This window comes from Mesocricetus auratus, unplaced genomic scaffold (genome assembly GCF_017639785.1).
Source record: "Mesocricetus auratus isolate SY011 unplaced genomic scaffold, BCM_Maur_2.0 Super-Scaffold_4256, whole genome shotgun sequence".
Classification (NCBI taxonomy): Eukaryota; Metazoa; Chordata; class Mammalia; order Rodentia; family Cricetidae; genus Mesocricetus; species Mesocricetus auratus.
In genome coordinates, this window is record NW_024429182.1 from 80,906,304 (window position 1) to 80,928,691 (window position 22,388).

A 22,388-nucleotide genomic window follows, 5' to 3' on the forward strand; every position below is an offset into this window, starting at 1 on the left:
TTTTTTGTAGTAGAGTCAATATAGACCACATTAACCTTAGGTGCTGAGATTATAGCCACGTATCACTATGTCCTTTCATAAACCTTATATATTTTATTTGTGGGGTGGGAGCAGAGTTCAACATTTAGGACTTTTTAAAATTGCTCTCTATCTTATTGCTTGAGATAGGGTCTCTCATTGAACCTGGGCAACACTGATTCAGCTAGTTCGTCCCTCTCCCTCCCTCCTAAACACACACACACACACACACACACACACACACACACACACACACACACACACACGGGGGGGCTGTAATTCAGAATCTAGCTTCATATGCACTTGCACATACACATCATATTAAAAACACAATAAAAACAATTGGGAATTTTTTTCAGTACATGCTTATAGTCTGAGCACTTAGAGGGTGTAAACAGGAGGACTGCAAATTCTAGACCAGCCTGCAACTATTTATTAGTTCACACAGTGAGACTCTGTCAAAAAATGAAAATTTCTTTACTCTTCCCTCCAAATTTTTATTACAAAATTAATAGTTGGTGGGGGAGAGAGAGAGACTTTTTTGTGTGTGTCCTCTGGTAAGGTTCTCATGTTCCTATAAACAATACTAATAAATTTTGTTGGGTCTTCAGAAATAATGACAAAGTTTAGAGGGTTTGAGAAGAAAGGGATCAGTGGAAGTGTCTGTGGAGGGATTATAGGATAATGGAGGAGGCGAGATGAATGTAATCAAAATACATTATGTACATATATGAAAATGTCCTAATGAAAATATCTATATACACAGAAATGTACCGGGTGTGGGGGTAGGGAGAAGGTTGTGTATGTAACTAAGTGGCAAATTGCTTGTCCTTGGTTCAATCCCACTATCACAAAAAGTAAAATGATGTAATAATGAATTTGGAGTGGCACCACTTATATCCACCCCTCCCCCCTCTTTTGAGTTAGTTGGCTGATGTAAGTCCTAAAGAGATCTGTCTTTGCCTTCCAAGCACTACAATTAGTCAGTCATGTGCTAACACATCTGTCTACCTCCTTTTGATTTTATAATTGTTGCACCTAGTTATGTATTTATTCCTTCTATTGGACCATACAGAAACAATAATTTTTTAGGAGAGTGAAGTGTTCTGTATTAAATGATAACGTTTTCTGAGAAGACTTGATGCTTGTGCTTGCTTTCTCTAGCTTGTGTGCTCAAAGTACCACACTGTCCCATACATGCCCCTCCCTCTGTTACTTTCTCCTTACATATGGAGCCTGTGGGAAACTCCCTTCTTAATACACCTAAGTTTTATTTTTGAGGAATTATGTCCTATATAGATTGGAGACGGCTTATGTTGAGTAAATTGGCAATCTGAAAAGGCAATGAATGGGTGAGTCTGGTTGTCAGATGGAGCATTGTGTCTTAGGAGAAAAGGAATGGGTGGAAAAGGCTCAGAGAGGCAGGGTTGCTGGTTCTGTTTTTGAACAAGATACCTTGCCATTTGTAATGCTAAAAATTAAGGAAATGTAGGCTACTGTATCAAAGAATACCAAGGACTTTGCTTAAACCAGACAGACTCAGCAAAGTGACCCTTTGCCCCACCCAAATTTAGGTATTCACCTGCTTCTTGTTTTGTTTTGAATATCTATGGACTCTTTTGTAAAGGGAGCAGCCAGTTACCCCTTGTTATGGCTATGCCTCATGACAGTGGAAAGTTGAGGAATTGCTAGATTAAGCAGATGCCACTCAGCATAATTTGAGAGATTGTTGAAGACCCAAGATTGTATACTAGATAATTTCCAAGTTTCAGACAGTCATTTTAGGTTTTCAGTGTCTAAGCTTCACTTGATTCCTAAGGTAGATTGTGTAGGCTTGTATGTGTCTTGGGTGAGCCATAAATAACCTTTGTTTTTACCTTGGCAGATGTGGGCACTGTCTCCAACTGTGTTTGCACTGCTGAGTAAGAATCTGATGATTGTGCATAGCGACCTGGCTGTTCACTTTCCTGCCATTCAGTATGCAGTACTCTACACCCTGTATTCCCATTGTACCAGGTACTGTGCTCACAGGTCCTCAGAAGAAAAAAACCAGGAAATGTCTTGTTTCTTGAGTTTGTTGTCTTCGTTTAATGACAGCTGAAAAGATGGTCTCCACTTTGTCTTCCAGGCATGATCACTTCATATCCAGTAGTCTTAGCTCTTCATCCCCTTCTTTATTTGATGGTGCTGTGATTAGTACTGTAACTACCGCCACAAAGAAACATTTCTCAATTATATTAAATCTTTTGGGAATATTGCTAAAGAAAGATAATCTTAACCAGGACACAAGGTACCTAAGTATTTTTTAAAAATAATATTAAGTTCCTAAATGTATTAATTCTTTGTGATTTGAGGCTAAGAAATGTTGACTACAGCTTCATTGTGAAGCACCTGGCTTGATTCTGTTATTTGATTTATATGTAACTTGCTGGGCTCTACTTTGGGGAGTTTTTCTAGGGGCACCCTGTTGTTTTCAGAAACAGAATACCATGATGCAGAAACAAATTTCTCTAGGCTTAACTTTTTATTTATCGATTTATTTTGCTTTTAATTATGTATATTTTTGTGTATCTGTGAGTGCTCTTGGAGGCTTGTGGTATTAGATTCCCATGGTATCAGAAGTAACAGATTGTTGTGAGCTGACTGATTTGGGTGCTGGAAAATGAACTTCAGTTCTCTGCAAGGGTGGTGTGTACTCAACCACTGTGCAGTCTCTCCAGTGCTATCTTTTATTTTTTAGTACTTGTATTGTTTGAAAAAAAATCTAAAGAAAACAGAAGGAAGTGTTTGTGGTTTTTGTTTTGTTCTTTAAAGGTAAATGTTTATTTTATATTTCAGGAAATTATTAATGACATGGGCTTTGGAAGTTGCTGTTTTAATGAAGAAGTCTGAAACATACGCACCTTTATTCTCCCTTCCATCTTTTCATAAATTTTCCAAAGGACTTTTAGCCAACAGTAAGAGACTTATGTTTTACTTTTGTTTACCTTTAAAACAGAATATTGTTTAATGGGAGAAGGTAGTTACAGCAGCACTCTTGCTGCCTTGAAGCAGGTAGTCCTTATTTTAATGTCTTAATATGGTACTCTTGATTATTTTTCATTCTTACTGTTGGAAAAATAATTGAAATAATTGTCATAATTTCAACCTATGTTAGTTTATTCCATCAACTTGAAAGGTTCTTCTTAGAATAAAATTTATATGAAGAGTGGTTAACTTGAATTTTGTTGAGTATTAATTTCCCAAATAGTATGTGCTTCCTATTTGGTGGGTGGGTGAGTGAGTGAGTTCAGAACATTGTTATAGACTGGCATCACTTTGGGTGATGCAAACTGAAAATAACTTTTCCTTTTTAATAATAGCTCTTGTTGAAGATGTGAATATCTGCTTGCAAGCGTGCAGCAGTCTCCATGCTCTGTCCTCGTCATTGCCAGATGATCTGCTACAGAGGTATGGACTAGAGACCAAATCTTTTGACTCTGACTGTAATGCCGCAGGAATGCTACCACACCTGCTTTATTAATTAATTAATTAATTAATTAATCTATCTATTTCATAGGTGTGTTGATGTCTGCCGTGTTCAGCTTGTTCATAGTGGAACTCGTATTCGACAGGCCTTTGGAAAGCTGTTGAAATCAATTCCTTTAGATGTTGTACTAAGGTATAACTGTTTTGGCTCACTATGTTTTTACCACTTTGTAATTGTCTACTGTAAGAAAAGATTAATCACTGTGTTTACTATGTTTAGTACTTTTTTGTTGTTGTTGTTGTTTTTGGTTTCTCTTTGTTGCTTTGTTGACCAGACTGGCCTTGAGCTCACCGAGAACCACCTGCCTCTGCCTCCGCCTCCCAAGTGCCGGGATTAAAAGCATGTACCACCACCGCTGGGCTATGTTTTGTATCTGAGTGTTTTGTCTATGTGTATGTCTTTGTACCTACCATCATGTATATGCTTGATGCCTGCTGAGGTCAGGACAAAGTTGTTGGATCCTCTGGAACTTGAGTTCCACATAGTTTTGAGCTGCCTTGTGGGTACTGGAAACCAAACCTGGGTCCTCTGTAGAGCAGAGCCATCTCTTCAACCCCAGTAGTTTAGATATTTAAACTTTTATGGCTTTTGATTAAGTTGATTTCTGGAGCATTTGTTTTTGAGATAAGTTTTCAGTCATCACAAGCTACTTCCAACTTTTTTTTTTACAGCCAAGGAAAACCCTAAACTATCAATCCTCTTGCCTTCCTTCACAACGTGCTGGGATTACAGCTGTCTGTGAGCAAACCTAGGGCTTTGTATATGCTAGGCAAGCATTCTACTGACTGAGATACATCCTTAGTGCATACCCTCTTTCCTTTTCCTTTTTTATTTTGAGGCAACGTGTTGCTTTGTAGTCCAGGATAGTCTCAAGCTATTCTTGAACTCAGATTCTTCCTGCCTCACAAGTTCTGGAACAGGTATACGTTAGCAGTCTCTTCAAAAAAATTTTTTTCTCTTACTTTTTGTGTGTGAGTATGTCTATGTCCCTGTAGTTGGGTTCCTGGCTGTTGGAATTAAGGACATTTTGAGCCCCCTTTGTGGGTACTGGGAACTGAACTCAAGTCCTCTTGGAGAACACCAAGAGCATCAAGTACTCTTTTTTTTTTTTTTTTTTTTTTTTTGGTTTTTACGAGACAGGGTTTCTCTGTATTGTTTCGGAGGCTATCGGTCCAGCCCGGCCTCGAACTCACAGAGATCCGCCTGCCTCTGCCTCCCGAGTGCTGGGATTAAAGGCGTGCGCCACCACCGCCCGGCGCATCAAGTACTCTTAACATTGAGCATCCCTCCAGCCCCCTGCACCAACAATTTGAGAAGCTTTAATGTTGTAAAATTGTGGAATTATATCCCCCCCCCCCCAATAGGGTTTCTCTTTGTAGTCCTGGTTGTTTTGGAACTGCTCTGTAAACCATGTTGACCTTGAACTCAGACATCTGCCTGCCTTCGCCCCTTGAGTGATGGAATTAAAGACATTGGACAGCACTGCCCCCCCCCACCTTTGGGAAAAAGAAAGATACTCGTTACATAACCTTAGGTATATCTAGAATTTGCTATGTAGACCGTGCTTGCACTCAGGGATCTGCCTGATTGTGCTTCCTTAATATTGGTGTCCTCTATCCATTTTTAAACCTTGGTTTTATTTTTTCATACAATAAAGTTGTAGTACTCTGTTTATGGAATCCACTAGCCTTCCTCCTAAAACATCTTGCATGATAATGACTTTTCTGTTAACAGCAATAACAATCATACAGAGATTCAGGAGATTTCTCTAGCATTGAGAAGCCACATGAGTAAAGCACCAAGTAACACTTTCCACCCTCAAGACTTTTCTGATGTCATCAGTTTCATTTTGTATGGGAACTCTCACCGAACAGGGTAAGACTCTTTGATTCTTTCTGTAGAGAACAGTACTTGTAAGACTCTTCTGATAGTCACACCCAGATTTGAGAAAACATGCACCCAAGATGCTAGATTGGAAACTTAACATTCCTTGGTGGGTCATTTTGATTTTCATCAGCTTTGGAGTAATAGATATGGCTTTGAAGAGAAGATAGCATTTGTAGAAATAAAAATGGGCTGTGGCTTTCACTGGTGAATTGTGATTGACAGTTGACTGGTGACATGAATGCTTTCGTGGGAGGATTGGCGATGACAATATTGTAGAGATGCTCAGTTGTAGTGGTTGAAATTTAACCTGGCAGCCAAATTGTTTTGAGCCGTATACTCAGTGATTCATTCCCACCACACCCCTGCCTGTTCTTACAATGCAGTGTCTTTTTTTGGTACTCCCATTCCCTTTGTACTTGTTTTGATTATTAAGATGAAATTGTCATTGTTACATATGAAACTACTTTTCCTAGGAAGGACAATTGGTTAGAAAGATTGTTCTATAGCTGCCAGAGGCTGGATAAGCGTGACCAATCTACAATTCCTCGAAATCTTCTAAAGACAGATGCTGTCCTTTGGCAGTGGGCTATTTGGGAAGCTGCACAGTTTACTGTTCTTTCAAAGTTGCGAACCCCACTAGGCAGAGCTCAGGACACTTTCCAGACAATTGAAGGTAACTAGCAATTTGGCATTCTTCAAACTTTGTAGACGGGAGTTTCTAGGTCTTTTAACTTCAGAGATCATGACTTTACAATTGATAGAGACTTCAGAGTTTTTTGTTTTTTCCCTGTATTCTTTACTCAGTAATTTCTAGATATTTTGATTTTTAGAATAAGGTTTTATTAAATAATTGCATTTGCCATGTTTCTATTCAAAAGCTTAGGGGATTATATGGAACAAATAGTTGCCAAAGAAAATGAAAGATATCTAATCATTGATTTTTTTCTTTTATTTTAAATTGATGAGTATATAAACAGGATAATTGATAAATTGATTTATTGAGAGTTTGCTCTGATTCAGAGTCTCGCTGCCTTTGTTTTCAGGTATCATTAGAAGTCTTGCAGCCCACACACTAAATCCTGACCAGGATGTTAGTCAATGGACCACTGCAGATAATGACGAAGGTCATGGAAGCAATCAGCTTAGACTTGTCCTTCTGCTTCAGTATCTGGAGAACCTGGAGAAATTAATGTATAATGCCTATGAGGGATGTGCAAACGCGTTAACATCACCTCCCAAGGTTGGTGTCCATGCAATATAGTTGTGCTTTGTAACAGATTCATTGTGAAACTTGGTGGGATGTACAGGGCTGAGATCACAGTAACCATGTATATATGTATTTAGGGCATCTTCAACATAATTTGAACTGGTCCTGAGTTGTTCTTTCCCTTTTTCTAAAGGTCATTAGGACTTTTTTCTATACCAATCGACAGACTTGCCAAGACTGGCTTACTAGGATTCGCCTCTCCATCATGAGGGTCGGATTGTTGGCAGGTCAGCCTGCTGTGACAGTGAGGCATGGCTTTGACTTACTGACTGAAATGAAAACAAATAGTCTATCTCAGGTAAGGTGGTCCATGGGAATACATTTTAACTATAGAAATTTGGGTTTGGTCTCTTTGATGGAATTCAATCTACAGATAAGTTAGCTGCTTCTTTTTCAAGGTTTTTTATCCAATATCTTACAAAACTAATGACTTCCCCAGTCAGTTATTTATGGTTGCTACATAGAGCGTGCTAAAGAAATAAGAACTTTTGCTGAGTGATGGTGACGCACTTCTTTAATCCCAGCACTCGGGAGGCAGAGGCAGGTGGATCTCTGTGAGTTCGAGACCAACCTGGTCTACAAGAGCTAGTTCCAGGACAGCCTCAAAAGCCACAGAGAAACCCTGCCTCGAAAGCCTCAACTCCAAAAAAAAAAAAGGTGTGTGGGGGGGGAAGAAATAAGAACTTTTTATTCTTTTTTGTTTGTTTGTTTGTTATTGAGGTCAAAGAACTTTTTATTTTTAAAGCCTGAGGCTTTAGGAATAATTGTAATAAATTTGTCTGAGGAATACATTTTTAGAATGCTCATGAAAATTCTTAATTAGGTTCAGAATAAATAAATGGAGTGAAAAACAACAGGATTCTTACTCCTTAATGTTTTGTGAACATTTTTAAGCTCTTTAAGCTCATGTGAAAATAATTGTTAAATATATATAGATTGTGAACAGTAGTTATAAGCTCAGTAGAGGTTTGAATTTCAGTGGTATTGAGGTCTGTGACTAATCTTTCTGCCTGCTGTTTCCAGGGGAATGACTTGGAAGTAACCATCATGATGGTAGTAGAAGCACTGTGTGAGCTTCATTGTCCTGAAGCTATACAGGGAATTGCTGTCTGGTCATCTTCAGCTGTTGGTAAAAATCTTCTCTGGATTAACTCAGTGGCCCAGCAGGCTGAAGGGAGGTAAGTTAGAAGGAAAGAAATGAATGATAGGATGTTTATGTTCAAATCCTTTGTATTGTATAATGAAAACAACTTTGTCTATTTTGAAGCCTGCTGTAATCACTTCAGTAAGAGGCATCTTTCATTTGTTCAATTAGCAGGCATATGTGAGTGCCTTACTTAAGTAGGAGGTTATGAGAAATCATACTAGCAAGCAAGGTCTTTCAGTTTCATAAATGGTTTTAAACACAAGTTTTGATGGAAAACCTTTCACATTTGACTCTGGCATAATACTGTATTTAACTTGAGTATTTGCTCATAACTGTCAATTGCGTATGCATGCCTCATGTAAGTTTAAGTAATCTTAGGAATTTGGAGAGATAAATAACCACTTCAATTTGGAAAGATAAATAACCTGATACCTGTAGGGTTGGGTGTGTCTAAAGCTCCATTTTCTTCCTGTGCTGTAGAAAACAACAGTGTGTCTACAGAGCTGGATGGCATTTCTACTCACCAGCATTTTAAAAAATATTTTGCCATGTTAATAGACATATTACTTATTTATGTGAGTGTATGATAATTTGATATACTTTATTGGACATCAAAGTGTAGTTATCAGCAGTTTCCACTACTTGTTTTATTCTGTCTTGGTATGAGACAGAGATAGAATGTCCCCCTACAGATTACTGTTTGTCCAGGTGCAATTCATCAAGTAATTTCTTCTCTCACCATTAAATTTTTTTTTTTTAGAAAGAGATTCATTTGATTAGTTTTAAAAAATAAGAGTGCTTTCATTTGTATTTAAGGTTTGAAAAGGCCTCTGTGGAGTACCAGGAGCACCTTTGTGCCATGACAGGTGTTGATTGCTGCATCTCCAGCTTTGACAAGTCTGTTCTCACATTGGCCAATGCTGGACGTAACAGTGCCAGCCCCAAACACTCTTTAAATGGTGAGCATTCATTGTTTACATTAAAAATACCAAAGTTACAGTTCATTTGTGCAGGTAAACTTACTGTATGTGTCCAGGAGTCTGTGCTATATGAAATATTTACAATTGTCCATAATTTTTGTCTTCTTTCTTAATAAAATACCTTTCAGGTGAATCCAGGAAAACTGTGTTGTCTAAACCAACGGATTCTTCTCCTGAAGTTATCAATTACTTAGGAAATAAGGCGTGTGAGTGCTACATCTCTATTGCTGACTGGGCTGCTGTGCAGGAGTGGCAGAACGCAGTCCACGACCTGAAGAAGAACACCAGCAGCACATCACTCAATCTGAAAGCTGATTTCAACTATATAAAGTAATGGCTGCATCTAGTCAGCGTCCTCTGCCCTGTTGATAAGCAGTATTCCTCTCTGGTGGCAAATACTAAAGTTGGTCGTATTTATAACAGGGAAACAACAGCGGGGCAAGGAAGGAATCTGCTTAGAGGGAAGATAGAATCATTATACATAAAGAGGCTCTGCTTTAGAGAGGCTCACACACTACAGCTGTGTTTCTGGAGTACTGTTAAATAGTTAAAGAAAATTTGTTTTAATGGTGAGAGTTTGTGAACGTCTCTAAGTTACATTCTTGGTTCCTTTTTAATTATGCACCTCAAAATTGAGGGATTACTGCATTCCAGACACATGACTGAGAGGGCAAACCTCATTAGAGTTTGTTTGGTGTCCTTCCTGGTAACTGAACACATAATCTGTGGGAGGCATTGGATATAGTATAGCAGGACAAAACATAATGCTTCTAACTCTTTAAAATAGAAAGTGAAGAGATAGGAGAAAAAACCCTGATAAAGGGTTAGGTAGACTTGTCTTTTCTGTGTGCCTCAAGGAAAGCAGTTAGTTAGACATAGACAGTTTAGCGTAGATGGGGTAAGGACAGAAGAAATTGAAATATCAAGGTGTGTGTGTGTGTGTGTGTGTGTGTGTGTGTGTGTGTGTGTGTGTGTGTGTGTGTGTGTAGGGGATGTCTAGTCAGTAGTTAACGTATAGAACTGTGTAGAGCATAGTAGGGATATGGGGAACCTGCTACCAGAAAACCTAGGCTTTTTTAGTGGGATAGATAACACATGTTAGATGTGAACAGTTCATCAGCAACCAGTGCTTATCTCTAACCTGAGAAGCAACTGGTTATATTGGTGTGGTTGGAATGGAATGGGGTAAGCCAGCTGATGAGCATTTCCATCACTGCTTTCAGACCTAGTGCTAAGAGAAGGGACCCAGTGAAAAGGTCAGAACTAGGGTATTGGTGCAGGCAGCGATCTCAGCACTAGAAAGATATAAACAAGAGGATGTTCATCCTTAGTTTTGTTTGAATAAAGATAGAAAAGAGAGGTTCAGAAGATAAATCTTCCTGGTTGGGGAGTGTCTTTAGTAGAGATGGGTCAGAAGAGAGATGTGGAGCTAGTATGAGTGAGGCATCTCATCTTGGCATTGGAATGCCAGGGCTATAGGAAATGGCTTCAGATAAGGAAATGGTTGGAAATCTTTCAGGGAAGATAAATGAATTTTATAAAACAAAGGGCTGGGATATGTCTCACTATGAGTCAGGACTAAGGGATAAAGCTGAGACAATAGGAGACTTACAAGAAAGAGTATAGGCTTTCAGTGGGCCAAGAGGCCAGCTGGTGGGATTCAATGACTTGGAGAGAGAAGTGTTGATGACATATTGTAGGAACTGTTGCCAGTGTATTACACAGACCTACAGAAAGAGGAAGGAGACATAGCGGGGTGAGCAGAGTCAACTGGTAGTTATGACTAGGACTTTCCTGTTTACATACACTCCAGCTGTCGTGTTACTGAGATGGGAGCCACATCAAGATGAGATGGCACTTAGCCTCTAAAAACCATTTCTTTGGATAGCTGCTCCCATAGATAGCCCCCAGGTTACACAGGGCTGGTAAGGCCTAACACAAGTTGATGGGCATTTTAATTACAGGTCACTAAGCAGCTTCGAGTCTGGAGAGTTTGTTGAATGCACTGAGCAGTTGGAATTGCTACCAGGAGAAAATATTAATCTGCTTGCTGGAGGGTCAAAAGAAAAAATAGGTATTTAAGAACAGTTTTAATTTTTTTCATGACAAGTTTCTTAAAACTGCATAGTTTTTATTATACTAGGAAACCTGTAAGTTTCTATATATTTATTTGGAGTCCTATACAATTTGAAGCAACACATTTAGTTAGAGTTGTGTTTTAATAGTTGATGAAACAAATGAGAAATGACTCAGTTAAAATTAATCTGGGCGGTGATGGCTCACACCCTTAATCCCAGCACTTCAGAGGCAAAGGTAGACAGATCTCTGAATTCTTGATGTGACGCAGAGAAATCCTGTCTCAAAAACAACAAAAAACTAAACTGGCAAAAGGTGACATGGAGACTTTTAGATTGATGTAATTGAAAAAGCACAGTGTTTGGACTGCACAGTTTCCTTAATTTTCATCTTGATGAGCACACTGTACACTGCTGTTGTGGCATTCAGAGATCTGCTGTGCAGATCAAGGTTTGCCTCAGGGAGCATTCTCAGATACTTGTGTGGAGAGTGGTTAAAAACAAACCAGGTTCATTCTTGATGGGTGTATGACTAAAAAGGCTTTTACCACTGGCTTTTGTAAGTCAAGATGTGCAGTATTGTTTCTTTTCATTTACATTTTAGAAAATTGTGCAATTTTTTAAAGTGAAAGGCGGCAAGTCATTTATTTTAAAGCTAATTTTCCTTTCTGAAACCTTGATTTTGATTTTTGTATTCTTTTGTAATTCAATATATGAACTTGGCCTGAATTCATGAGATCTTCCTATGTCTGCCTTCTGAGTGTTGGGGTTAAAGACAGGCTCCACCATACCTGATGGTTTTGGTTTCTTACATAAGGTGCTTAATCTGTTGAAGTGTGCTTGTCTCTGAACTTAATTTCAAGTTTATAATAATAATGTTTGACTTATCTTAGATTTTTTTTCCTGGTATAAATAAGTTTGGCTACTTAGTTAAATATGTACCAATAAGCTTGAGATTGAGGAGCTAGCTCAGTCACTAAAATGCTTGTCACACAAGCATTAAGTAAATTCAATCCATAGCATCTATGTCAAAAAGCCATGTATGGTGGTATATGCTTGCAATCCCAGTGCTAGAATGGTAGAATAGGCTGACCATTGAGAGACTGAAAAGATGGATGGTACTAGAGGAACAATACCAGGGATTGGCCTGACCTCTATATGTACACACAGTGTACACCATTAAATACATAAAATTTAAATTTCATGAAGTAAAGTGGAGGAAAACCTCACTGAAATGGTTATATACTTTATAGAATCAAAATTTGAATGTAAAAAGAAGGGGGAAATTAGGTTTCTTAGCAATATTTGTACCTTAAGGGCAGGTGATTCTTACAGGCATGAGGTATAATTGTATGTTAAGTAATGCTGTTTACATAGCTGTCTGAAATGTCTACCTACCTAAACTTAATAAAGGGAAGGAGGTATTCATTAATGATAATTGCTTTATTAAGTATTACCAAAAGATATTAATAATTTTGTACATTAAGAACAAATTAACTTAATACAATATATCTAACTTTAGATATGAAAAAGCTGCTTCCTAACATGCTCAGTCCAGACCCACGGGAGCTTCAGAAATCCATTGAAGTCCAACTGTTGAGAAGCTCGGTATTTTTGGCAACTGCTTTAAACCATGTGGAACAAGATCAGAAATGGCAGTCCTTAACTGAGTGAGTCCCAGGTGTACATAGGCAAGCAGTGCAATGGGTGCTAAGATTGAAACTATAGATGTGTAGAAACCCCTAAAAGCAAACATTTTGTCTTAGTCATAATTTACTGTGGAGCAGGCTGCTTTCCTTTCAGTGACCCCTGATTTTCTGCTGCCCAATGGTAGTGCCTTAGCCACTTCATATTAGTGGCTACAAGCTGAAGAATTTTGTTAATCAATTGACAGCAAATATGTTCTTTCAGAAACGTGGTAAAGTACTTGAAGCAAACCTCACGCATAGCTATTGGACCGCTAAGACTGTCTACGCTAACAGTGTCACAATCTTTGCCAGTACTGAGTACCCTGCAGTTGTACTGCTCATCTGCTCTCGAGAACACCGTTTCTAATAGACTGTCAACAGAGGTGTGTAAACCTGTGTCTGTGTTTCTTTAAAATTTCTTTCTATTTAGTTTATGTATATGGATGTTTTGCCTGTATGTATTTGTGTACCATTTACATGTCTGGTGCCCTTAAAAGCCAGAAGACGTTAGATTGCCTACGACTGGAGTTACAGGTAGGTGTGAGCTACCATGTGGATGCTGGGAACTGAACCTGGGTCCTTTGAAAGAGCAATAAGTGTTCTTATTAACCACTGAGCCATCTCTCCAGCCCTGGTGTATATTTTTTGTAAGGATTTTCTATAAACATTAGTATGTTAGTATAGAACAAATTCCTCTTTTCTCAGTTTTTAAAGTAGAATTTTTATTTGGGTAAGCTGGTGAACTCAAATCTAAAATGTATTTCTATACAGATTTTCATTTGAGGTAGAACCTAAGATTTTGACTAATTGCTGGATCCCTCCCTCCTTCCCCTCTGTTTGCTTTGGAGCCTGTCCTGGAACTTGTTCTGTAGACCAGACTGGCCTTGAACTCACAGAGATCGCCCTACCTCTGCCTCCTGAGTGCTAGGATTAAAGAAGGCATGTACTACCACCACCTGGCTACCCTTCTTCTTTCTTAATAGAGTAAAACTTCAACCAAAAAAAAGAACCTTTGCAAAAGACTTGAAATCTTTTAAGAATTATAGAATCAATGACTTAATGCTTCTGCAATTTGGGTTCATAGTAAATATATGCTTTTATGAATGCACTTTATTAGTAAATATGCTGACAAAATTGTACTTAATATAGTAAAACAAAGGTTTCCTTTTTTGGGGTATGTCTTAGTGTCTTTTTATTGCTCTGATGACATAACGTTACCAAGGAAGTTTATAATAGAAAGTTTGATTTGGGGCTTATAGTTTCAAAGGGTTAGAGTTCAGGATGGCAGACCAATGGCATTGCAATTGAGACTTTTGTTTTGATCCCCAAGTTGGAGGCAAAGAGAGACAGAGAGACACTGGGTGTCTTTTGCAACCTCAGAGCCTGCCCCTATTGACTGTATTCCTTCAGCAAGGCTACATCCTCCTAATCCTTCCCAGTACCAACTGGGGACCAAGTATTCAAATACTTTGGAGACCATTCTCATTTACTCCATCACAGGTTGGAAGAGACATGGTAGAAGGCTGTAGGGAAGTTGGAGTAGATTTAAATCTAAAGGCTAGTCTATCTTGAGCTTATTAGGAGAGACTATTTTACACAAGTCTTTGTCTCTCTGCTGCCAGGACTGTCTTATCCCACTCTTCAGTGATGCCCTTCGCTCATGTAAACAGCATGATGTACGGCCGTGGATGCAGGCATTGAGATACACCATGTACCAGAATCAGCTGCTAGAGAAAATTAAAGGTAACTCTCTTTTTCTCTTTCATTCTTTACATAACCACAGCTGTCCTAGAATTTACTGTGTAGACCAGACTGGCCTCGAACTCAGAGATCCACCTACTTCTTCCTCTCAAGTGTTGGGATTAAAAGCATGTGCCACTTCTTGGCCCCATTTTCTTTTTCTTAAAGTTAGCTTTCCTGAGATTTAAATTATATATGTAAGTATGCAGCTTGGCTTGTTTTCTCCCATCTAACTCTGTATCCACCAGTGCAGGCAGGATTCAGAACATTTCTCTCAGCCTAGAAAGTCCCGAGTCTCTCTGTTTAGGTTATTAGTATTGGACTGTCACTGTATTCATGTTGAACACTTCAGATCTTACGGCTGTGTTTCTCTTGAATTAAAGCTTATGAGTGAGATTGTTGAGTTGTTGGGTTCAACTTTGTAAATAGTTAAATGTTTCTTGAAAGTGGTTATGCCTTTGATGTTCCTTTATGAAAGTTCTGGTTCTTTTTTTAATCCCTGGAGTGGGTATAATTTTAGCTCAGAGTTTTAGTTTTTATTTCCCTGGTGATTAGTCCAGTTGTTCAACATCTCATTGACATAGAGGCTGTTGTGTATTTTATATTTCAGATGTCTCCTAACATGTTTTGCCTACTTTAGTCTCTGTAGCCTCAGCTGACCTTGAACTCACAGGTGTTTGCCTGCTTTTGCCTCCTGAATGCTGGGATTATAGATATAACTAGCATGCTTGAAGTTTTTGTTCACTTTAGACTTTTATTTATTTTTGACAGGGTCTCATTATGTAGCTTTGGGTGTCCTTGAACTCAGAAGTCTACAAGGTTGGCCTACAAGCTCAGAGATCCAATGCTTGAAGTAAATGTGTATGGCACCTTGTCTGGCATCTTTTTTTTTTTTGTTTTTTTGTTTTTTTGTTTTTTTTTGGTTTTTACGAGACAGGGTTTCTCTGTATTGTTTTGGAGGCTGTCGGTCCAGCCCAGCCTCGAACTCACAGAGATCCACCTGCCACTGCCTCCCGAATGCTGGGATTAAAGGCGTGCGCCACCAGCGCCCGGCTTATGTGTCTCATTTTTAAAGAAAAAAAAAATGTATGTTCTGTGAAGGGTTTTTTTACTGCCATAGAGTAGTATCTTGCCTGAATTCTATAGTTTAGTTGAATGAATATATGGTGACCAAGGTTAATACATAAAATTTAATGTGCTAAATGTCAAGTAAGCCTGCTTGCAAGATAGGCCTTGTACTAGTCACTGGCACCTGCCTAAAATAGCTTGCTCACTGGGTTCGGAACACTAGGCCAGCATTTGTGAAGGCCCTTAGGATGAAACATTTCAGAGCTGTTTTTTTTTTTTTAATTGGTGTGAGAATTACCCCACTCTGAAATGAAGTAGATAAAAAGTCTTAGCACACCGGGCATTGGTGGCGCACGCCTTTAATCCCAGCACTCGGGAGGCAGAGGCAGGCGGATCTCTGTGAGTTTGAGGCCAGCCTGGTCTACAGAGCTAGTTCCAGGTCAGCCTCCAAAACAATACAGAGAAACCCTGTCTCGAAAAACACCTAAATAAATAAACAAACAAACAAACAAACAAATAAATAAATAAATAATCTTGGCACATAATGAGGCATAAACAGGGTTGCAGATTCTACCATCTTTTTTCCTTCCTATAATGTAACATGTATTCAGAGATACCACTCCATTTCTCATCAGTATTATTAATCAGAGAGAATCTAAAACAAGTAGTTTGTGCTATGTACGGTGATTAATGTTGACTGATAATGGCAAGCAAAGCTGGGCTTGTTTTTTCATTCTTAGAACTGGGGATATTTTAGAGTACAGAAGGGAAAACTGATACTGGACAATGAACAGCACAATACTATATTGAGTGAAAGAACATACACAGGAAGCTAAAAAGCATGTAACAGGGATCCCTGATTTGACTCTAGGAATTAGTAGAAGACTTGAAGAAGAAGAAGTTGTATTTAAATTTAAATTTGAGGGTAGAAATGAGAAGGATGGTGGTGACTGCATTAGACAGGCTGGGTGTAAAGGTTAGAGATAGTAAAAACCTATTCTTCAGTTGCCTGAAAGAGAGATAAAGCTGTGTAAGATTGCAGTGGGAGGTCAGTGTAAGGCATCAGTAGAAACTCATTTAGAAGGGCAATGGGAATGTATCAGAGGGTTTTCAAGGAAAGTAAAGTTCCATGTTTACTTGTGCGTGATCACCTCAGGTGCAGGTTTGATTGTGGATTAGAGGAGGCTAGGGAAGAGGCAAAGGAACCAGCTTACTACTGCTAAGCAAGGTACTTAGGGATGGCAACAAGGAGAGGAAAAAAGCAAAGTATCAGAAAGTTGAAGGTAATAGTGTAATTGCTAAGCACCTGCTCAGGTGGGGGGGGCCTTTCTTTGAGAAAGAATAAACAGAAGAAGGGAGCAGCTTTAAAGAGTGATAGGAAATTCCAGGAGTGTAGGTTTTCAATTGGCAGTAGGACTCAGCTCTCTGGTTTGGGCTTCAAGTTTAGGAATCATCAGTATTTTATGGCTTTGAAACCACAGGATGAATGTCTTATCCAGGGGCAGTGGAAGAGAACTTGCTAGAGAAGAAGGGTCTTTGGCTTTTTTGGCCTTTATTCTCTTTTCCTACTGTTTGACCTAGGCTCTTTTTTCTTTTTCTTTTTTGTGTACTGGGCTCACCATTTTTATTTTATTTATTTTTTTAAAGATTTATTTATTACATATTCAGTGTTCTGCCTGCATATCAGAAGAGGGCACCAGATCTCATTACAGATGGTTGTGAGCCACCATGTGGTTGCTGGGAATTGAACTCAGGACCTTTGGAAGAGCAGCCAGTGCTCTTAACCTCTGAGCCATCTCTCCAGCCCTGGGCTCACCATTTTTAAAAGATTTATTTTTATTTTATGCATATGAGTTTGCCTGCATTTGTGTATGTGAACCACATGTGTACCTAGAGGACAGAAGAGGGTGCTATATTCTCTCGAACTGGGGTTACAGGTAGTTATGAGCCATAGTGTGGGTGCTGAAAACGGAACCCTCCTCTGCAAGAGTAGTAGCAAGTACTCTAAATTGATGAGTTCTTTCTCCAGCCTCTGACTGAGGCTCTTTTCTAACAATTCAGATGTTACAAGGTTAATTTCTTCTAGAGAATGATTTTCAATTTGTTCTCCTTGGTTGTGTCCCTTCACTTAAACACTGTTATAAGCCACGCACTGTGTTAGTTGTTGGGGTTTCAGGATTAGCTAGCTCCCTTTGGGGTGGTGGTAAGGAACAATCTAGAGTTAGGTGAGATGGGAATTAATGAAATGTTTTCTTATTTTCAGAACAAACAGTACCAATTAGAAGTCATCTCATGGAATTAGGACTGACAGCAGCAAAATTTGCTAGAAAACGGGGCAACGTGTCACTGGCAACAAGACTGCTGGCACAATGCAGTGAGGTTCAGCTGGGAAAGACAACCACTGCCCAGGACTTAGTCCAGCATTTTAAAAAACTGTCCACTCAAGGTCAAGTGGATGAGAAATGGGGGCCTGAGCTTGATATTGAAAAAACCAAGTTGTTATACACAGCAGGTTAGTAAAAACATGAGGAAAACTATATGTATGTTTCTGTGTGTGTGGTGTAAAAAGTATTTTAGAGAAAAAAATTATTTTAAGATTTTGTGGATCATTGAGCACTGATTATCCCTGGATTCACCCCCCCCCCCTTTCTTTTTTGGGAGTATTGTGTGCGTCCTTATTTGTATGTGTGGTACATGTGAGTGCATGGTTCCTGTGTGTGCATATGTTTTTAGGCCAGAGGTTGACAGTGGGTGTCCTTAATTGGTATCAATTTTATATACCGAGGCAGGGTTTTTCAGTTGAACCAAAGCTCACTTGGTTAGGGTAGTCTTACTAGCCAGCTTGGCTCTGTGTATTCCCCTCTACCTCTAATCCCTGCTGGAGTTACACACAGTATGTCATTGACCACCCCACGTTTTTGTGGATTCTGGGGATTCAAACTATAATCCTCATTGTTTACATGACAAACATTTAACCCAGTGATTCATTTTCCCAGCTCCTGAATATTTTATTATTATTGTTATTATGACAAAGGCTAACTCTCTTTGATGACCTGAAACTCACTAGGTCAACCAGGCTGGCTTCTGCCTCCTAAGTGTTGAGATTAAAGGCATGTGTCATCACTTTTGCCTGACTTTATTGTACTTTATTTATTTTATCTTCGTTTTTGTTTTTAATGTGTGACTGCCTACATGTACATATATGTATCACATATGTGACTGGTACCCACAGGGGCCAGAATGGGGTGTTGGATACCCTGGAACTAGAGTTGCAAGAAGGTTGTAAGCCGTCTGATCTGGGAAGTGGGAGATGAACCTTGCTTTCTACAATAGCAACGAGCGCAAACAAACAAATAAACAGATAAATAAATAAATGCTTCATCTTGAAATAATTTATTTTACTATTAAGGATAAATTATTGGTTTTGTATGTGTTTTTGTTTTTTTGTTTTTTTTTTTTCTATAGGCCAGTCAACACACGCAATGGAAATGTTGAGTTCTTGTGCCATATCTTTTTGCAAGTCTGCAAAAGCTGAGTATGCTGTGGCTAAGTCAATTCTGACTCTAGCTAAATGGGTCCAGGCAGAATGGAAAGAGATTTCAGGACAGCTGAGACAGGTGTACAGAGCTCAGCAGCAGCAGAACCTCCCAGGCCTTTCTACTTTGTCTAGGAATATACTTGCTCTAATAGAGCTGCCATCTGCTAATATGGTGGGAGAAGAACACCCTCGAATTGAGAGTGAATCTACAGGTATGATCTTATTCTTTTGTTAGCTTTAAAAATACTAATTTTATGAGCGTAAAATAAGTGTTATGCTAACTGTAATTTGCCACAAAAAATTCAACTGCAAAAATAATAGTACATTGGCAGTAATTAGTACTTAATGTCATATATCAAGCTTTTCAGATTTAAGTTTCTTTCCTGACTTAGAGGGGTATTTTTGCCTTGATTCATGAAAGAGTAAATGTCAAGAGCAGCAGATATTGTATCTGCTTGTATTACCCTTGGTTATTGGAGCACAGACTCAGTTTTCTTACTATGTCTGATACTAGCAAAGTTAATTAGCCCAAAATGGTTGGTTGATTAATCTAACATAATTGCTTTTCTTTCCTTGTTTTTTTGAGTACGGGAGGGTGCTAGAGATTGAATCCAGTTTCTTGGGCATGCTAATGCTAGCCAGGTGTTACACCACTAAGCTACACCTCCACTTTCTGTTTTTTTCTTTCTTTCTTTCTTTCTTTTTTTCCCCTTTTTTGAGACAGAGTCTGGCTCTAGAACTTGGTATGTAGGGCCAGGCTGGCCTCAAGCCTCCAGAGATCTTCCTATTTCTGATGCCCAACTGCTGGGGTGTATTGAATTCTGAGTTATAGGCAGGTGGCACTCTGTGTGTGTGTGTGTGTGTGTGTGTGTGTGTGTGTGTGTGTGTGTGTGTGTTTTGCTGGGTATAGACTCCATGCCTCTTGCATGCTATGCAAACATTCTTTTACTGACCTACATCCTAATCAGTTCTGGAGAAAACTAATCTGACAGGGGAGAATACACCTCCATTTTGTTGTGCAGAAGCTTGGGGTTTAAATTACTTAAAATATATTTTGTTTACATTGGTTTTTAAAAAATAATTCTAGTGTATCTGTTAACCAGGTCTTGCTATTCCCAAAAGATAGGTCTTAAAACCATAGCATATGAAGTCATTAAACCAGGCAGCTTTCTCTCTGTAAAATGGAAGTAAAGATCTCTGTCTGCCCTGATAGTCTCTATGGTATGTTTATCATCTGTGCATTGTTTTTGCCAAATGCTTAAAATTTTTTCTAGTCATGAGGGAATAGCCACTCAAAAGCAGGGTGTAAGACATTCTACAGCATGTCTGACACCTAAACTATTGCTAAAGATAGTGTCATTAAAGGCATGGAAGTATCCCTAGATACTAACATAAGCTGATACCTTGCACATTGCAGTTAAATATACAAATTTGAACCATAACATATTATGTACACTGATAATATTAGGCTTATTGCTTGCTTACAAATAATAAAGAATTAACAGGTCAATGAGAATTCTCCTAGAAGTTATGAATGTAACACTAAGCTCTTATTTTTTCTGTCATGGCAGTGCATATTGGAGTTGGAGAACCTGACTTCATTTTGGGACAGTTATATCACCTGTCTTCAGTGCAAGCACCAGAAGTTGCCAAATCTTGGGCAGCATTGGCTAGTTGGGCTTATAGGTGGGGCAGAAAGGTGGTTGACAATGCCAGGTATGTATGTTTCATTGTGCAGTTGATATAACACACTACAAAATGGAGATATAAAATGATGATTTGGGAAAGTTTTGGATCCTGAAATACTTGATGACTTGTTTATTTTTATAGTCAGGGAGAAGGTGTTCGTCTGTTGCCTAGAGAAAAATCTGAAGTTCAAAATCTGCTTCCAGATACTATAACTGAAGAAGAGAAAGAGAGAATATATGGTATTCTTGGACAAGCAGTATGTCGGCCAGCAGGAATTCAGGCAAGGAAAACATGATATAGTGGTATTGGGGGGAGTAGTGCCAATATTCCTGTTGCCACCCAGTGTTTTTTTTTGAGGAGGGGGAAATTGGCAACTTCTTTGGTTTTTTTTGTTTGTTTGTTTTTGTTTTGTTTTGTTTTTGAGACAAGATTTCTCTGTGTGGCCTTGGCTTTTTCTGAATCTTGCTCTGTAGACCAGGCTGGCCTCAAACTCACAGAGATCTATCTGCCTCTGCTGGGATCAAAGGTGTGGGCCACCACCACTGGGCTCGATAATTGGCTCCTTTAAGTGAATGATGTTTAGGTTGTTTGTGTTGCAAATAAAAATCTCTCAAGTTTTAATACATATAGTTTTCTTTTTCCTAAGATCATAATTTCTTCAGAAATCAACTGATTTCATTATGGTTCTGATAAATATAAGTGAAGTTCATTTTGTATAAATTAATTTTCTCTTAATTACTCTTTCCATCTGAAGTTAGGTTTTGGGCTGGTGTGTAGTCCTAGAGAGTGTGGGTTTAATCCCTAGAGCTCGGAAAATGTAAGTCTTTACAAGACTACTGGGAACTTTTAAAGCAAGGCATTGCATGGGGGTCAAGCCCTCCTCCCCCCAGATTTGTATACACTGGCTGGATGCTTGTCTTGTGGGTATGGTATTTGGGTGAACCTAGTGCTTTGCATGTGCTAATAGGTGAGAGTTCCAATATTTTCTACCCCTGGTGATTGTCGTAAATTAAAGTGGGAAGCAGTGGACTAGGTGAATGGCAGTGTTTCCCCCTCCTGTAAGTGAGTGTCCTGTAACTTCTGTAGTTCTGTAGCTCTTGAATGTATAGATGCAGTATTCAAGTTGACTGAGATTTCTAAAAATTTTACCCGTGAGTCTCTGTTGAAGTTGTTGTGATGTATATTTGCAATATTGTAAGTAGAGTAGTGTTTCTTGTTCATGTTCTGTTCTGCTTTGTCACATCTTTTGGATAGATTATTTTTCTTCAGGCAGAATATTATATTGAAGTTTAGAAGAATTTAAAATACAGAAAACCCAAAAGTCTTCGATCTTTGCCTAAGTGCTCATAACCTTATTGGCTGCATTAGTAAGCATGTCATAATGAGACACTTATTAATAGATTTAGTGTGTCATACATGAGAAAAATGTTTGCATGTAGTAATTGGATAGTTATCTTTATTCCTTTTCACCTGAAGTAGTCTATGTCCACATTTTCTTTAGGATGAAGATATAACACTTCAGATAACAGAAAGTGAAGATAATGAGGAAGATGACATGGTTGATGTTATCTGGCGGCAGTTAATATCAAGTTGTCCATGGCTTTCTGAACTTGATGAAAATGCAACCGAAGGTGTTATTAAAGTGTGGAGGAAAGTTGTAGATAGAATCTTCAGCTTGTACAAACTATCTTGCAGTGCATATTTTACTTTCCTTAAGCTCAACGCTGGGCAAGTAGGTACCACAATCTTCTAAGGAAAATTA

The 22,388-nt window shown here is 38.7% G+C and overlaps 1 protein-coding gene across 3 annotated transcripts in view; it reads left to right on the forward strand.

Annotated features, from left to right (window-relative positions):
- Smg1 (SMG1 nonsense mediated mRNA decay associated PI3K related kinase) overlaps positions 1-22,388 on the forward strand; it is a 96,311-nt gene that overhangs the window by 39,883 nt on the left and 34,040 nt on the right. For all 3 annotated transcript variants that reach the window (XM_040755838.1, XM_040755837.1, XM_040755839.1), the window contains 21 exons: positions 1,904-2,034; positions 2,147-2,308; positions 2,857-2,975; positions 3,381-3,468; positions 3,578-3,679; positions 5,282-5,422; positions 5,908-6,107; positions 6,478-6,674; positions 6,835-6,999; positions 7,725-7,879; positions 8,665-8,807; positions 8,957-9,158; positions 10,793-10,902; positions 12,426-12,573; positions 12,815-12,974; positions 14,214-14,334; positions 17,663-17,911; positions 18,865-19,149; positions 20,509-20,653; positions 20,768-20,906; positions 22,128-22,358. In XM_040755838.1, coding sequence (XP_040611772.1) covers positions 1,904-2,034; positions 2,147-2,308; positions 2,857-2,975; positions 3,381-3,468; positions 3,578-3,679; positions 5,282-5,422; positions 5,908-6,107; positions 6,478-6,674; positions 6,835-6,999; positions 7,725-7,879; positions 8,665-8,807; positions 8,957-9,158; positions 10,793-10,902; positions 12,426-12,573; positions 12,815-12,974; positions 14,214-14,334; positions 17,663-17,911; positions 18,865-19,149; positions 20,509-20,653; positions 20,768-20,906; positions 22,128-22,358 — 3,393 coding nt within the window. The remainder of the gene's footprint in view (positions 1-1,903; positions 2,035-2,146; positions 2,309-2,856; positions 2,976-3,380; positions 3,469-3,577; positions 3,680-5,281; positions 5,423-5,907; positions 6,108-6,477; positions 6,675-6,834; positions 7,000-7,724; positions 7,880-8,664; positions 8,808-8,956; positions 9,159-10,792; positions 10,903-12,425; positions 12,574-12,814; positions 12,975-14,213; positions 14,335-17,662; positions 17,912-18,864; positions 19,150-20,508; positions 20,654-20,767; positions 20,907-22,127; positions 22,359-22,388) is intronic.